Here is a 16,897-nt window from a genome sequence, read left to right as displayed (position 1 = left end):
CTCTAGGGCTCCTCACCACCTCCTCCTATTGGAACATAAGCTCTGGTCACCCCCGCCACCAACTAAGGCACAGAGTTGGTGTTACTGCTCTGCAGCAGAGCAACACAGATACTGGACTAGCTGAGTTCTGGGAGGACTTGCATATAAGGCCTTTGACAACTCCCAGGAAACCACCACCCAAAAGGGACCAAACCCCCAAATAAATACATCTTGTTCTGTGTAGAAGTTTTACGCAGAGAAAGCTCATGAAGATCTTTGCCCCCCTTTTTAGTGAAAGAGAGGCACGCATAGAGGTTATTCCTGACACTCAGGTAACAGTTATTTACACTGGGTTTGATAATAAAAGTGTTTTTATTAAGTATAAAAAGTTAGATTTAAATGACTGCAAGTGAAGACAGATCCAAATAAGTTACTAAATTAAAATAAAGAAAACATACCAGCTAGTTATAATATACTAAGAAAGTTGTTAGTTATTCTAAACGGTTATGCTTATCTCAAGCCAAAGTCTATCTGTTTCTGACAGGGGCCCAGCAGCTTTCTTTGCCTTCACTCTTTCACAGATTATTGTTTCCACGTTTCTTCATGTGTATCTTCTCAGGGTGGCGAGGCAATTTCAAAAGTCAGCTGAAGACAAAGAGCTGATTGCTTTCCATTCCTTAAGCAGACTTTTCCCCAGGGTGGGAACCCTTTGTTCACTCTCCCACCCCCACCATGGAAAAGTACCAGATTCAATCAAGATGGATTTCAGTGACTAAATAGTAACAGAAAGATAGCCATGTTAGCCTGTACTCCAACATAACAAACCAGCAGAAATGTAGCACTTTAAAGATTAACAAAATGATTTATTCAGTGATGAGCTTTCGTGGGACAGACCCACTTCTTCAGATCAATTTAATTTCCAGTACAGAGTTTGAGTACAGAGGACCGAAAAGAAAAAAAAAAAAAAATCAATAAAAACTGTCAGATCGAACAGGATAGAAGGAAAGGAGTGAGAGGTTGCGGAATGTTAATTGTCCTGTCTGAGATAATTATGATCATCAAAGAAAGGGAAGCAGTCTTTGTAATGTGTGAGGTAGTTTAGTTGATGTCTTGTTCATACCACCTGTTAGTGTGTTGAATTTGAATATGTACTTCAGAAGCCTCAGGGTCCAATCTGTTGTTAAACTCTCTGTGATGCAGGACAGAGATTCTCAGGTCTTTAACAGAATGGTCCACTCCATTGAAGCGAACAACAAGAAGTTTTGTGGCACCTTATAAACTAACAGATATTTGGAGCATAAGCTTTTGTGGGCAAAGACCCACTTCATCAGATGCAATAGATAAAGCGGGTCTTTGCCCATGAAAGCTTATGCTCCAAAATATCTGTTAGTCTACAAGGTGCCACAGGACTTCTTGTTGTTCTTGAAGATACAGACTAACACAGCTACCTCTCTTATACTTGTCTCCATTGAAGTGTTCACTGACAGGCTTGTGTGTATTGCATTTCTTGATGTCTGCTCTGTGTCCATTTATTCTTTGATGAAGGTTTTGCCCAGTCATGTGTATTTCTAGGATCAGCAACAGTTTGGTTTTACAGGAAGAATAAAACTATTCATGGGTTGTTGGTTTGCGAACTGAGACCTTAAGTTCTTAAGGTATCATTCATGGACCTAATTTGCATATTTAGAATTAAACATATGGAGATGTACCTCTCTCATAGAGCTGGAAGTGACCTTCAGAGGTCATTGAGTCCAGTTCCCAGGATCTATCACCATCCCTGATGATTTTTTTTTTAAATCTATTTGCGCCAGATCCCTCAATGGCCTACTCAAGGAGTAAACTCACAACCAGGAGTTTGACAAGCCAGTGCTACAACCACCAACCTATCCCTCCCCTCCAGGGTCACACTTCATATCTCTAACTTCACATACAAAAATGATACCTGCACAAAAATAGGACATACAGGTTCAGCAGAATATAACTTTAAAAATGCCACAAGACTTGTTTTGCATAAAGAATCTTCAAGTTATGCATCTTCATATTCAAAAGCCAATTTCTGTTAAGGATGGGGGCTCCGTAACAATTTTTCACATTTAGGCATTTTCTCGGCCTCTCCTCCTCAAAGCTTTGGATCACTTAGAAAATATGCTAGTATCTGAGCTCCAAGGATGAGTGTCATTAATCCACGAATGCAGGAGGTCATGCCAGAAATCTGAAGTACTGAGCAGCATCAAATTTTCTTTTCTTCTTCACATCAGGATTCCTAAGCATGTAGCTCTGTTTCAGTACAGCATACAAGTCAAGGACGTTTCTTCCTGCTTTCATTTACATATGGGCACAATGCAATTGCACTGCAGTTCTTGTATTGGACTTAATCAGCAAATCTGAGATGTCTAAGACACCTATCAATTTTTGCCTAATATTAATTCAAGTTATATAGTTTCCTGTGTCTCCCCTCCCTGTACCACAAGGGACAAAATTTTACCTAAGCACTAATAGCAGGAAAGCTAGAGTAAACTACAGCTCATAATTCAAAATAAATATCCTGGTATTAATGCATACACCTTAACCTTCATGAGAAACATGGTTCTAATTCTAAAATGCTGCTTGACAGAAATCTTAATATTGGGATTATGAAAAAGTTTGTACTTAATTGCATAAAATAGTTTTTATTGGATTTACATACACCATCATCAGGTTTAAAACATATGCCATATTAAAACAAATGATAATTTTTCTTCCATAACAATTCAAAGGAAAAGGAAACAGAGTTGCAGAAAGTTAAAAATTTGTAATCTACTCCTTTTGCGATTATACACATTTAAAAACTTTAATACTTCTTCAACAGAGACTGCTTCACAGCAGATTCAGAGTCAGAGCATATTTTAAAAGGACTGTGCTAACAGTTAATTGCCTTTTGCACTCTACTCCCAGAAATTTCCTGTATTAAAACAGGACTTTATTTAAAATTAAATTTAATGATCATCTTTTGATGTTGGAGTATATGCTTATGGTCTGAGCATAATGTTTGAATAACAGTGTTCCAAATGAAAATTCAGCATATGTGTGATCAGTTACTATGGTTACCACTAAGAAAAAAGTGTATATACCTCTGCATGCAAAATATCGCCCAACACCTACTTGTGCATGGACTTCCTGGAACCACATGTTCACATCTTATCAGGATCAAGACAGACCTTCATTCTTTCAAGGTCAAAGCAATATTCATGCAATTTATACACCGCACTAGTCTTGCCAATATAACTTTAAAAACTAAACATCTCTCCATTTTTCAAGGATTTTACACATCCCATAATTTTACACTACTGTCTTTGTTCCAAATCTCCTCATTGGCATGTGTAGGATACACTGTAGAACTCACCTCAAAGAAGTGTCTGCATTTCAGTGGTTTTGATGTGTATATGATGTGAAGCACTTTAGGATGGAAAGTTCACACCATGTTTTAGTTTTAGCTGGAAATAAGCATGCTGACTAATTACTTCAGTAGCAGTCACTACCTCAGTGCTGAAGCAATAGGAACTCAGGATCAAGGCAAGCAGGACTTGCATAAGCCTGCACATTTGGAAAGGCCTGCCCATCCAGCTCTCTCCCACATGCCTGTGTGAGCAAGTTACCATACTTCCCTCCTCCTCACAAACCCCAGTATAAATCATAGATCACCGCTGTCACTCCACTCCCCAATAGGAAACCAATTTAAAATACATATGTTTTTGCCCCTCTGGAAGAACTGACCACAATGACTCTTTGATATTATGAGTCAGCTTGAAAGACCTTTGTGCACCAACATTGAGAATGCTCTTACTTTTCCCCTTCTTGGGAATCTGTGCTTAACTAACTGTTCATATCAGGACAACCATTTAAAATGCATATTTAATCAGTGCTGCAGAGTAGTTGTGGTCATGGCAATCTTAAAACAGAATAAATATCTTAATTTCCTGGACAATATACACACACAATATCCTACACAACCATGGAGGAGAGTTGGAACAAGGACACAAGTGTGAAATTATGGGATGTTTAAAATCCTTGCAAAATGGAGAGATGTTTAGATTTTGAAGTACCAAAAGAGGGAGGAACCTAGGAGACAGTTTAAGAAAAAATGGAGGAAATGAGAGAATTTCAAACCCTGAAAAAAGTACTCAGCATCAGCCCATATTTGATCTATTCTGGAAATCAAATCCTACAGAATCTCCCAACAAAATGCATTAAAATATTTTAGATAGTGATCAGAGCAAAATTTTCACTACTCTTCCAGATCACTGCCAAGTAACATTTCAGAGTTTTCCTGGAAAACTGCATCTAGTGGAGGCTAAGGCTGGGTATTTCAAAAAAGCTTAATTCTCACTGAATTTCCAGTGGGATTTGGACACTAAGCTCTGTTAGGCTCCTTCAAAATCACAGCCAAGATCACTGTAATTGTTCTCAATACTTGGGACCCACAAACACCCATTTACCATACAGGTTGAACCTCTCTGGTCTGGCAACATCCTGACTGTTGTTGCCAGACCAGAGAGCCCCAGTGGCAGAGGTTGACAGCTGTCAGGAGCAGAGCCAGTTCAGTGCAGAATGGGGAGGAGGAGGTGAGGTGGATGAGAATGGAGCCCAACTAGCAGTCCAGGGGAAGAGGTTCCACCTGGCTGGAAGTCTGGGGGCAGGGACCCTAGCTGTCTGACCTTCCTTGGTCCAGCAAACTGCCTTGTTCAGGAATGGCCAGATCTTGAGGGTGCTGGATCAGGGAAGCCCACCATACATTACCTAGAAAACAACACTGCACTACCACTAAAGATGAGACAATATTACTTAATATAAACCTGAGACATTGCTTGAGTTGAGACTTTTCTTCCCAGAAAGATCATACTTTCTTTTTATAATGGTCAGCTGAATCTTTTAAAACAAACTATGTTTACAGGCTGTATGTTTTGTTAGTGGAGAAAGCCTAGCAATAGCAACATGTGCTGAACCTAAATTAAAAAAAATGATAACACATCTATGAACTTTTCATCTGCTATTACAAGATTATGTCAAAAATTAACGAGGCTGTTGGGAAATAGCTCTGCATTAAGACCTGTGTTTTGGAGTTTGGCCAGAAACAGTTTCATATAAGCAACTTTATTGTGGAAAAGATTGTAAATTGGCGTGAAAACTTTTCTAATACAATGGGACTTCTATATTCCTCATTGTAATGCTAGCAATTTGTCTAATCAGCAAAAGTTTCAGGGAAAGGCAGCCATGCACTATCTGGGTGTGAGAAAGAGTTTGAGGGGGTACCCATGTTAGTCTGCAGCTTCACAAAAAAGCCAACTAGTCCTGTAGCACTTTAAAGACTACCAGTTTTATTTCTTAGGTAATGAGCTTTTGTGGCTCAGACACAGTTCATCAGATTCTGGAACAAAAACGAGTATACATATTTGAAGCGGGAAGAAAGAGTAAGGAGGAAAAAAGAAGAAAAGAAAAAAGGTGGGGTGGGAAGTCTCCTATGATTAATAGGACCTTTGAGGAGTAGCCACATTAGTCTGTAGCTTCACAAAAACAAGCAGTCCAAGGGTGAGAAAGTGTAAGTTTTTCAGACTGTACCTTAGTTTTTGAGCTGAGATTCGTTTCTTGTTAGAAATAAAAAGACAGAAGACACCTTATGTGTCTTCTAAGGTCATAACTAGCTCATCCCCGTCTATATGTGCAGAGGTGGGAAAAGTAGCCAAAAAGTACTTGTGTGGGAGTGTACTTTAACTCAAGTAGTTTTCCAGAGGCACACTGGCGACTTGTACATTCCCCTGCTCCCCAGCTGCTGTACTTTTATTCAAGTAACTTTTTGGTACTTTTCCCACCTCTCCATGCAATGAAACCTTCCAGTCCTTCATCTCCTTTTATAATCAATTCACTCTCATACTCCAATACCAAGGGATCCATTATGCCTAATTTCTGTGGCTGGCTCTTCTGGTGAAGTCAGCAGCAGCTCAGCTTGCCCTGAGATTGCCAACTGCAGCAAGGGAGATAAGACTCTCCAGTGCCTTTAAAAGGGAGCTAGTTGAAAGTACAGCATTAGGTTCCTCTTGCTAAGCATGAACGGGGTGTAAAAAAGTCTCAGCAAATTTGGGGTTGGCTTCACATAACCCAGTTCCACAGTAAGGCACAGTCACAGCTGGAGACCACCCTGGAAAGCCTAACTCTATCAAATATTGCTGCTGCTTCTACCTGAGTTTATTACATTGGATGTTTACTTACAACCTGTATAGCTTACCAATCTATGGAACTGGAGAACAGGCCAGTTCATCTGGCTGTTCCACTGATCACATCTGTCATTTAGTTTTGACTTGCTGGTATAATAAAGTGAGGTGGAGCTGTACCAAAGACACGTAAAACTAACAAGAGAAGTTTTACAGAAAAATTCTCTGCTATGGGAAAGTGGCTCAACACCAGTTCTAAACATAATAAATGCAGCAGCACGCTGCCCTATCCACATCCTTAATGGTAAGAGACACAGCTGAAGTCCTCCAAGCAGCAAACCCATCAGCACAGCTTGCACTTGCTAACAGTGTCCCTGCTTGCATTTTTAGACGGAAAAAGCTGTTGTATACGCAAACAGGAAAGACACAGGGAGGCTGAAGGCATGTGTTGCTCTTCAATACCAATACAGTTAGCACCGCAGTGCATAAGTCAGCTGTGTTTCAGTATTTTCACTAAAATATTACAGGGATGAGATATAAGAAAAATCTTTCAAATGAAGTAAGCTTTTACAACTCTGTTGAATGGTGCCTTTTCTGGGGCTGGCACAATTTGGGGCTGAGTCCTCACATGAAAAAAATAACAGATGTACCTAAACTGAGACACTACCCCATACCGAAAAGTTTACAGTCCAAAGAAGAAAAGAAAAGCCACCAAGCAGAAAGGGAAGAGGCATTGGTATTTTTAATGAGGACAGAGAGGAAAGTATTTCAGGAGCTATGATGATGGTGATTGGGCCCAGAGCATTTTCTATGAAGTAGCTTATAGTGTCTCATATAATACAGTGTAACTAGACTTCATTCCTGTAACATTAGTTTTTAGCAGGATTTTACTACGAACTTTTGCAATGCATTTGGTTTTCTTAAAGGATAAGTGTATATCTAGACCCAGTGAGTTTGTTTTATTTTTTCATTGCTCCCATCTTTTACTGCCTAGTCATTGCAGCTGCTGCTCCGATTGCTAATAACACTTTCCCCAGGAGAGCCTCTCTTTCCATTAATATTTGAAAGGGTGCTCAGGTCAAGCAGACAGACACATGGATTGTCAATCTGCCATAATATAATGCAGAGAGCAGTGACAAGATGCTTGGTCTACTGAAATCTAAGATATTACATACGTTAACAACTTAGAAAACAACTTTTAAAATGACAACTGTTCTAGCCCAAGAGACAGTAAAAATAACACACTGAATGGCTGCAGCATTTCTGATTCAATTCATGTAGTAGAGGAACTGATATTTTTAAAAAGAAGCTCTTCTCAGTCTGATGGATTATTTCACAGATGACCAACACTGGGTAAAAAAAAAATAAAGGAAGATTTAGGCATGCACCTCCATTGTCTCTAGAGAGGACTTTCTTTAAATGTGTTTCAAAACACAGGCTAGAAATTCTCAAATCCAAAAGGGACTCTAGAAAGTGAGCTACTTTTATTATGAGCTGGTGGTATTTTTAATTAATTACAGAAAGCTGAAGGAAAAGTGAGTCTGATCAATGCAGTGTGGCAGATTTCACAAGGAATCTGCCCTTCGGGGGGCACAGCCTGACAGCCAGCACTACATCTAGTTCTGGGGTTCAGTTTCTTATACCCTGCTTTTAGCCTCAGGAGCTTTCACACCAGACACACATTCCATATGCAATTAACTAATGGAGAGTGAGTTGTTGTATGTGACATTTAATTTTCAATAGCTAAGGGAAGGAGCAGAGGAGCTGCAGGCAGGATCATTAATCTCCCCTGAATCCTCTGTACTGCCAAGTACAGCAACTCATTTTTCATTGCACTAACACAGATCTTCCATTATATTTGTATATACTGTGCCTCAAAGACAGATGTGCAAGTATGAACACATCCAAATGTGCTTACACATCCATGATAATACGTATTTATGAATAAAACATATATGGGCTAGAAGACTATGTAATCCATTGGCGGGGGGCATAATTAAACAAGGCAAGCCACATCTAGACTGGGTACCTTTGTCCTAAATGAATCATTTCCAAATATTAAAGTGTATCCAATCAGAACTGTGTGCAGGAGACAGTCCTCACTCTAATGACATAAGTAGAGGTACTCCTTCTTCAGGTTATAACAATGGCAGCCCTAAAGTGTTAGGCTTGGGGCCATGGTGGAGGAAATTAGGGTGTCTTATGACATTTACAGCCAGAAAATGGTAGAAAGCACTTTTTCCTACTAAGAACAGAAGTACCTCTGACCAGCAATTTTCCAGTGGAACACTTTTCTGTTGGAGAATGTTGATTTGGCAAAAATCAAAAGGTTCCACAGGAATGTGTTGATTGTGATCAGTCTTCTGAGGGAAATCAGTGAGGTTTCACTGGTTTTCTGACAGTTTCCGTGCACATCTCCACAGTTCCTTGGGCTCAGTGACTACAAAGCTGGAGAGCCCCACCAGAAATGACTGAAAAATTCCATCTTGGTCCTTCCAAAAATGTATTTGTTTGTTTGTTTAGCAAATGTCCCTTCCAGTGAAACCCCCCACAGCTCTCACTCATGTGATTCGGAAACTCTTCCTCCTAAACACCTTCTGAAAATTAAAGTGTTTCTGCAGGACAGAAATGCCAGTTCCTGAGCAGATCTAAACATAAGATGTACACCCATCTTACATTAAATGCTCCTTGGTGCACTGCAGTTTCTCACTTCCTTCCCCATAAAAAAGAACACCAAGGTGGCCTTGTTCCCTTCTTGAGTCCAATTTACTGCATCCCACTTTAGAAATAAGCCCTTCCCCACCTCTGTAAGCCCATCCAAAAGCTACTCTCTTAAGAAATCACTTCCCTCATCAAGCAAGAAATGTCACACTCCTACCTGCTGACTCTCTCTTCAAGACTGAATCTTTCTGGGGTCCATGAAAAAAAAAATCTCTATTTCTAACTCCAAGGTCAGCTGTCTAAACCCTTCTGAGAGCTGGTTGGAACTTGTCACTAACAGCTTAACCCTGTCTGTTTCTCACAGTGGCCAAACCCACCCTCCTGTGGTGTATGTGAATGCACACACACACACACACACACACACACACACACACACACCCCCTAGAAATTAACCATACAAAATGAGAACTGGTTGGGTTCTATAGGTTTGTGGTAGGCCAAGCCAAAATAGGGAGTGCTACAGAAGCCTATGGAGAGCGATTTATAAAAACAGAAAAGAAAACTTGTCAGGGCATTTCCTTTCCTATCCTGGCAGGTTAGATACAGGTATATGCCTACACAACATAAACATCAGATTCTTAGAACCCATTTTTTAAAAAAAAGTATCTAAACGTGATGACTGTTGAGGAAAGTATGACAACATGAGCAATGCAATGATGTCCGAGTTTGCAGACAGCTTGAAACCATAGCCCTAATAGGTGTGATATGCGCCCCACACCTCTCAGGCTTCCACAAAGGAACTGCTGAGGCTGGTGAAGACAGGGGGTTTGCAGCCTCTTGGAGAGTTGGTCAGGGCAACATTTGGAGAAGGGATCTTGAGAAAGAAGATCTGGGAATGGTGACAGGCAGTCAGAGGGAACAGGGAATCAGAGGGTCACACTGGAGAGAAGTGGCCTCACTTAAAAGAGGACTAGCAGAGTTTGAGACGGAAACCTGCAGAGACCTACGCTTGGTGTCCCTAGCTCCAAAAGCTTTGGTGAGCTCAAAATTTCTCTGAGAAAGTGACCAACTCCCAAGGCCATCCCAGTAACTCAGCCACGAAGAGAGAGGTGTTGAGAGGTGACACCAGACATACCAACAGGTCCTGGCACAGCAAGTGTCTATTTGTAAATAAATCAAGAGGCTCAAGATAGAGTTACACAGACCTGGCAAGATGAGCAGTTTCTTTGTATAAGACTATTTCTTTAATGCTTCCAGTTTCACATTAGATTACAGTTGTTCTTAGCATCATAAATAAGATGCTTTGTTTTCATTAACTCTAAGACTAAGCCTGATATGTGCTACTAATTTTATTTAGGTACCTCACTACTACCTCTGAACGTGAAGCTACATAATAATTAAACACATGCCTGCATGTATCTCAGGATTTCCCATGCCTAGGAGGAGACAACTAAAACCTTTTAACAATAAGTCTAAGGCTATGTCTACACTAGCCCCAAACTTCAAAATGGCCATGCAAATGGCCATTTCGAAGTTTACTAATGAAGCGCTGAAATACATATTCAGCGCCTCATTAGCATGCGGGCTGCTGCGGCGCTTTGAAATTGACGCGGCTTGCCGTCGCATGGCTCATCCAGACAAGGCTCCTTTTCGAAAGGGCCCCGCCTACTTTGAAGTCCCCTTATTCCCATCTGCTCATAGGAATAAGGGGACTTCAAAGTAGCCAGGGTCCTTTCAAAAAGGAGCCCCGTCTGGATAAGCCGCACGGTGGCGAGCCGCGTCAATTTCGAAGCGCCACGGCTGCCCGCTTGCTAATGAGGCACTGAATATGTATTTCAGCACTTCATTAGTAAACTTCAAAATGGCCATTTGCATGGCCATTTCGAAGTTTGGGGCTAGTGTAGACACGGCCTAAGAAAGATAAGGAGAGAATACCTGGTGTACCATGTAAACTATCACTAAGCATCTGTGTCAGCTGTTCACCAGAGGGCAAGCAGGCCATCAGTTATCCTTGGAGAGATATTTTAAAAAACATTATCGAGAACTCTTCAACTATGTGGAGAACGATGGTGAAGGAAAAAGATGATCTTATTTCAAAGGAAATTCAAGGGGTTTAACATCTCTGAAAATGAGGTTATTAATGTACAGGCTCAACGACTAGTAGATGTTTTGAAGAGAACTGATCTTACCGTATGAAAACCAACTTGACCCTTGGTGGAGCGGTCTTAATTATTGCAGAAGCATTTTGGTGGCTTCTTCCATACAATATCTGATTGTTTATCTGTTAAAAAGAACAGGGACAAAAACTGGTTCATGTACAAATGTATTTAATTAAAACTGAAGCTAAATAGATATAGTTTTGTACTCATTTATAGTGTGTAATCCACCACTTCGAAGATGACAACAGGGTAACAGGACAATCAAGCGATAAAGAGAAAATGAGGGGCACATGAAATATAAATCCCATTGCCTATGAAGATCACAAAAATGGGTGTAGAAACATGCGCAATACAGTTTTTTCCATTTTAGTAAGAAATATCAGCATGCCGGAAGAGGTTTCAAACACAAATGCACTGTATTATGATACAGTATGAAAAAAGCACACTGGAGCAAGTAAAAAAATGCTAACCTCTGTCAGTGTGCTCACTTGAAATTCAATTTTTATTTGGACCGTCAAGGCCATCGTTCACCATTAAGGCCATCCTGCAGGAGGAGGGCAGGATGGCATACTGACTGTAGAGGTAATAGTTTATAATATTAGCTATCCTACAATTTCCTTTATGGAAAAAATGGATATTGAATTCATTTGATTACCCTGTTTTTCCAGCATAATTTCAAAATATACCATGAAGCTTCAGCTTTTACGTTGATAAACATGACATTAACATTCAACACTTTAGTCAGTCTTTCCTATTTTAAAATCTGTCTATAGCAGCGGTGGACAACCTGTGACCCATGAGAGCCCTTGGCTCCCCCACCCACACACGTGCTTCTCATGCACCAGAGCCTCACATTTCCCATGCCTCCCTCTCCCTACGAGGGCTTTTGACACTGCAAATTGCTTGATTTGTTCTCTGTCTCTGCTCCTCCCCTTTCAGAGCTGGAATGCTGAGCACAGCTGATCGATGGCATTCCAGCTCTGGAAATGAGGGGGAGGAGTCAAAACAGAGCACAAATCAGGTGATTTGTACAACCTGTAAGCACTATAAGGGAGAAGGAGGAGCAGGTAAGTATGGGGTTCTGGTGCCTCAGTGCATGAGGGGCACATGGAGGAGGGGAGCAGCCGGGGTGGGCTGGCAGGGCCAAAGGTGGAGCCCGACTGGGCCATGGGTTGCTGTGGTTCACTGAAGTGTGGGAGGGCCGCTCGTGGTCCATGCACTAGTCAGGGTTGCCCATCCCTGCTCTTTAGATTATATTGAGCTAATATTGCAAAGCTCAAAGTATTCCAAGAGAGCTGTAAAATGATTAACATATTGTAATATGATTAACACATTGCATTATTCAATGGAAAAGTTAAGAAATTTGGAAAAGCAGGATACTTATATAGAGACAAAGTTTAAATTAGCAGATTATTAAACGTGTGATAAATTTGTCTTATTTTTCCTCTCAATTTAAAAGAAATTATCCACTATGAATAGTCTATCTGTTTTACAAATAGTTTGGATTTAGTTGACTTGGCACCAATATTCATAACAATTGCTTACTTAGATTAGAATTTATATTTTTTACACTGGCTAAATTAAGCCTACTTTGTAAATTTATTAGAGTCCAAAATTTAATTAGCTGGAGTTAGGCCTGTAAGATGTAATTACTTTAATTATACCAAAAATGAAAACTGTAGTCAAAGTAATATATTTCCCTTGAGGTTTTCAACACTCACGTACTTATTCTTCACAGACACTATCTATATTAATTTTTTTTTTTTAAAGAAAGACAGCCAGAACTGGTGGCTGCAAACATACTTTATGGGATCATGGGAAATATGGCCACACTCACGATAAGTCATCATCCAGGTAACTAACATCATACTGGACCACAGGTATTGCTGGACCATAGAGTGCCGGACTACAGCGCTTAAACTGGTAACCATATTTTTAGAGGAGGTATAAATAGTATGGAATAAATAAGGCAGAGAGCACACACTGAACATTAATTGAGCATTCAGTGCACAGCATGAACACAGACATGGTTCCCCTGGGAAAAACATGAACATGCAATTGAAGCTCATATAACACACACACACCGTGAGAATGAAATGAAGATTCTACTTGGAACTTTAATTATAGAATTTTCCAACTTTTGACCATTTGACCAGGCAATCTTAATGTTCTTTAAATTTTGGGTTGTGTGTGCATCTAACATAGGTAGATAAAAGTATACCCAGTGAACTACATAACACTACTCCATTGATTGAAGGGGCATGACATCTAACCCCAAAGAGTGATCAATTTGTATCTTGCTACATGAAGACTCGAAACCCTTCCAACTTTTCTGCTTGTTGCTGAAACAGCTGATAAGATTACCCTGATAATGCTATCCTAATGGGGGGGGCACGTTTATTTAAAAAATGAGCTGTTTAAAAGCTTTACTTGGCTTTATCTACCACTTGGTCTGAAAAATTCACAGCTCACATGAATGTCAAAGGACTAATTTACCATCCACTTCTTTTACAATTCTATATGTTTTGGTGCAGTGGACCTCTGCCCACTTGGAATTAAAATGAGACCACCAAATCATTTCATGTAAGCCAAGTAATCACATGGTAAATTTTCACCGCTAGTGAGGTGAGCTTGATTTGATCCTAAAGGAAAACAAAGCTGGCATTTTTGTAACAGTCCTGTGAACATGGTTTGCTCAGTTATAGGATAGAACTTCCAGAAATGGTGAGCCCTGGTCTACTGTTCTTCCTCCGTAGGAACTGTAAGTTCTACCAATCAATTCACTGGGAGCAGAGTTAGGCCAACACTGAGTTCTTTTGCAACTTGGAACTATAAAGCACATATCCAAATCTTAAACCCTCCACAATCAGCTAAGTAACATTTACAAATAGATGTTTATAGCATTCACCAGAGATGTCACATGGCCCATCTCTCAAGGATAGCAGTTAGGAAGATATATATGATTGTTGGAAAGACTATATGATGCTGGGAGTAACTTAGGAGGCAGAAGAAAAACTCAGAGGCACCCCCTATCTGTGTAAGATACCAGTGTCAATGCCCTTCAAGGTTCACTGAGCTAGCATCCAAAACTATCTGATCAATGATCTCTGGGCAGCAAAACACCTACTCTATTTGTGGGTCCATTTTGTTTGGCTGGTATATGCCCAATATTAATTCTTAGTAAATTCAGAATCTACATTCCTGCTGAAACACAATTCCCATAATAAACAAACAATAACTTGCAATTTCATCACTCATTTTTACATTTTAGTGTCCATTTCTTCATTGGAGTAGGTCAAAGCTCTTCACAAGCAGTAATGATTTTAGCTTTACATCAGTCTTGCATGGCAGGGAAATATTACTCCCATTTTAGAGATGCAGAAACTGAGGTACCAAGAAGCTGGTAGAAATAAAAAACACCACTCCAAAAGTCTGTGCCAGAATCACTAATAGAAACCAGTTGTTTCCCTGAACTACAAACACAATGATATCAGCAGACATTTTCCTTGAGTTGAGAGTTAATAGAGAATACAGGTCTGGGTAGGATACCAGACTGTATGAAGCAAAGCCTCAGGTTTTATGTTTTCTTTAGGACTTCAGATTCAGAAAACATGGCAAATTGTCTTTCAATAGCTCTGTAAAATGTAGTGGCCATTTGAAAGTTTAACACAACAAACACTGCACCTCATCAAGTGATAGGCTAGACAGATGAACCTTGTGTTCCCTTCTAACCCTATAATGCTACAGTCACTGAAGCCTGGACCAACAGAAATTTGCAGGAAAGGGCAATTTGCCTGCTTATTATTTGAGAAAGAGACAGAAACTTAAACACAATTTATCACCCTAACAGAGATTACATTTTGTATAGTGATACTTCATTTCACAAGAAGCCTTCTACATCACATGGTTATTGAAAACCTATATAATGACAAATGATAGGTGTTTTCCAGGCATCTCCAGATGGACAGACTTCCTTTCAGGTTAAGAAATGAAAGACTATACCTGCTACTCAAACAAGAGAAAGAATTGCTGAAAGATCTAACTAACATCACCTCCCACTGAGTCCAGTAGGTCAGCACACACCTACTCTTCAATGAAAGCTTCTTAAGGAGAAACAACCACAAGGATAAATGATTTTTCAAACTTGTGATACAGTCATGATGTGGGAACCACTGCAGGAAAAGAAAAAGACCCTCTGCAATAAGTGCCACTTTGCGATAGTCAAATAACAGGCTGAATGGTTTGAAATAAGTCCCATACTGGAAAATGAAATGGAGTGGAGGAAGAGGGAAGCTGAAATGCTTCATTTGCTGATATGACCACTTGCTCAGAGGGTTAATTTGCACCAGATGTCACCAAAAATAAGCAGATAAATAAAAATAAAGGGACAATGGTTTAACTTCTAACAATGGATTAAAATGGATCACAAGGCAAAATTGTATTTTCTTATCTGTTGTAAAGCAAGGTAACCCTGAAAACTGCAAATGACAAAGCTCATCTTAGTTTTACGTAAACTATAAATTTTCCTGCAAAGCAATATATGCTAGATTTGCTATTCCCTCACCCCCTTTTCAGTAGTCCCTATGTCGTCATAGTTTGTGAATATTCTGATGTCGGTGTAGAGTATGTTTTCACTTTTCATAGGCAAGTAGATATGTAATTTTTCCCCCTCACTGAAAACACATTTATCAATGGACAAGATCATCCTCTTCTGTGACATCTGCACCACTGGGAGATTATAACTATGGTAGCCCATTCTGCGTGGTCCTTTGCTAACCTCTTTGTGGGCTAATTTTGATCCACACAGCATACCACATCCTAAATCCAAGACTTCCCTCCCACCCCGCTGCCCAAATTCATCTGCCATCAACTTTCCCATCCTGCGCCCATAACACACATAGCCACTGAACCTCCTAAAATGTGCTCCAAAAATCAAAACGTTCTTTTCCTGAGATCTCTAAGTTTTGCTGATCTCTAATAACCTTTTCATTGCTTCCATGATATTTTCAGAATTCTTCTATAATACCATAATTTGAAGGATTGCAATTTTCTATTATTGTTTGAAAGTCCCTGCTTCACTGCCATAATTTAACAAAGGCTATATATAAAAGTTTTTAAAGAGGCAGCATTTATGTCCCTTTCTCATTTGATGTTTTGTCTTCCACAATAGCTATCACTCTTGCTATTCTGGTGCTGACCTCAATATCTCATCATAAATATTCTGTAATGCTGCCTAAGAAGCCATAATTTCTCAGGTAACAATTTTTCAAATAATTTCTTTGATTTACAGGAGGTTCTTGAAAGGAATAGGGACCACAGAGTTGCAATTTAAAGCAACATATATTGAGGAATCTTCCCATGTAAGAAAAAGCGTAAATAGAGGGGGATAGCAACTGTAAGAGCATAAATTTTGCTATGTGACCATTTAAATTCTAATGTACCACACATTTAAAGCATTTTAAGCAACATTTAATGAAATGATCCTAATGCAAAATACATTTAAAAACAGTATGAGACAGAGGAGAGTTGCAGAGGATGCTGGGAGGGTATGCTAATTTTCCATTTTCTAAACAACATAACAACTTACGTGTGAGGAATTTTTACATTGTGTTCCTCAAAGTTTCAATGTTGTAAATATGAAACAACTTACATAAGAGCAACTTATATCAAGGACTGACTGTATAACTATGTTGTACAGTGGAATACCACAGGATCATTGGATACCATCATACATTTTTGTCTTGTCTACGTTCTTTGTTGTATTCACATAAAGCTACCACTAACTTCATCAGATCTTCTTCTGAATCAGCCAACAGCATTGTGTCATATGCATAGGAAATGTTAACAATTTTGCTTTCATTTTAATGCCTTCTTGTGTTTCTTTCTACTCAGTCAGTTTAAGGCACCACAAAT

The 16,897-nt window shown here is 39.6% G+C and overlaps 1 protein-coding gene across 6 annotated transcripts in view; it reads right to left on the bottom strand.

Moving 5' to 3' along the window:
• The window catches only part of PATJ (PATJ crumbs cell polarity complex component), a 202,846-nt gene that overhangs the window by 67,229 nt on the left and 118,720 nt on the right, over positions 1-16,897 (bottom strand). For all 6 annotated transcript variants that reach the window (XM_075002220.1, XM_075002217.1, XM_075002218.1 and 3 more), the window contains one exon: positions 11,015-11,106. In XM_075002220.1, the coding sequence (XP_074858321.1) occupies positions 11,015-11,106 (92 nt within the window). The remainder of the gene's footprint in view (positions 1-11,014; positions 11,107-16,897) is intronic.

This window comes from Carettochelys insculpta, chromosome 9, assembly GCF_033958435.1.
Source record: "Carettochelys insculpta isolate YL-2023 chromosome 9, ASM3395843v1, whole genome shotgun sequence".
NCBI lineage: Eukaryota > Metazoa > Chordata > Testudines > Carettochelyidae > Carettochelys > Carettochelys insculpta.
Note: the sequence above shows the minus strand (reverse complement) of the source record. Positions and strands in the feature narration are given on the sequence as shown.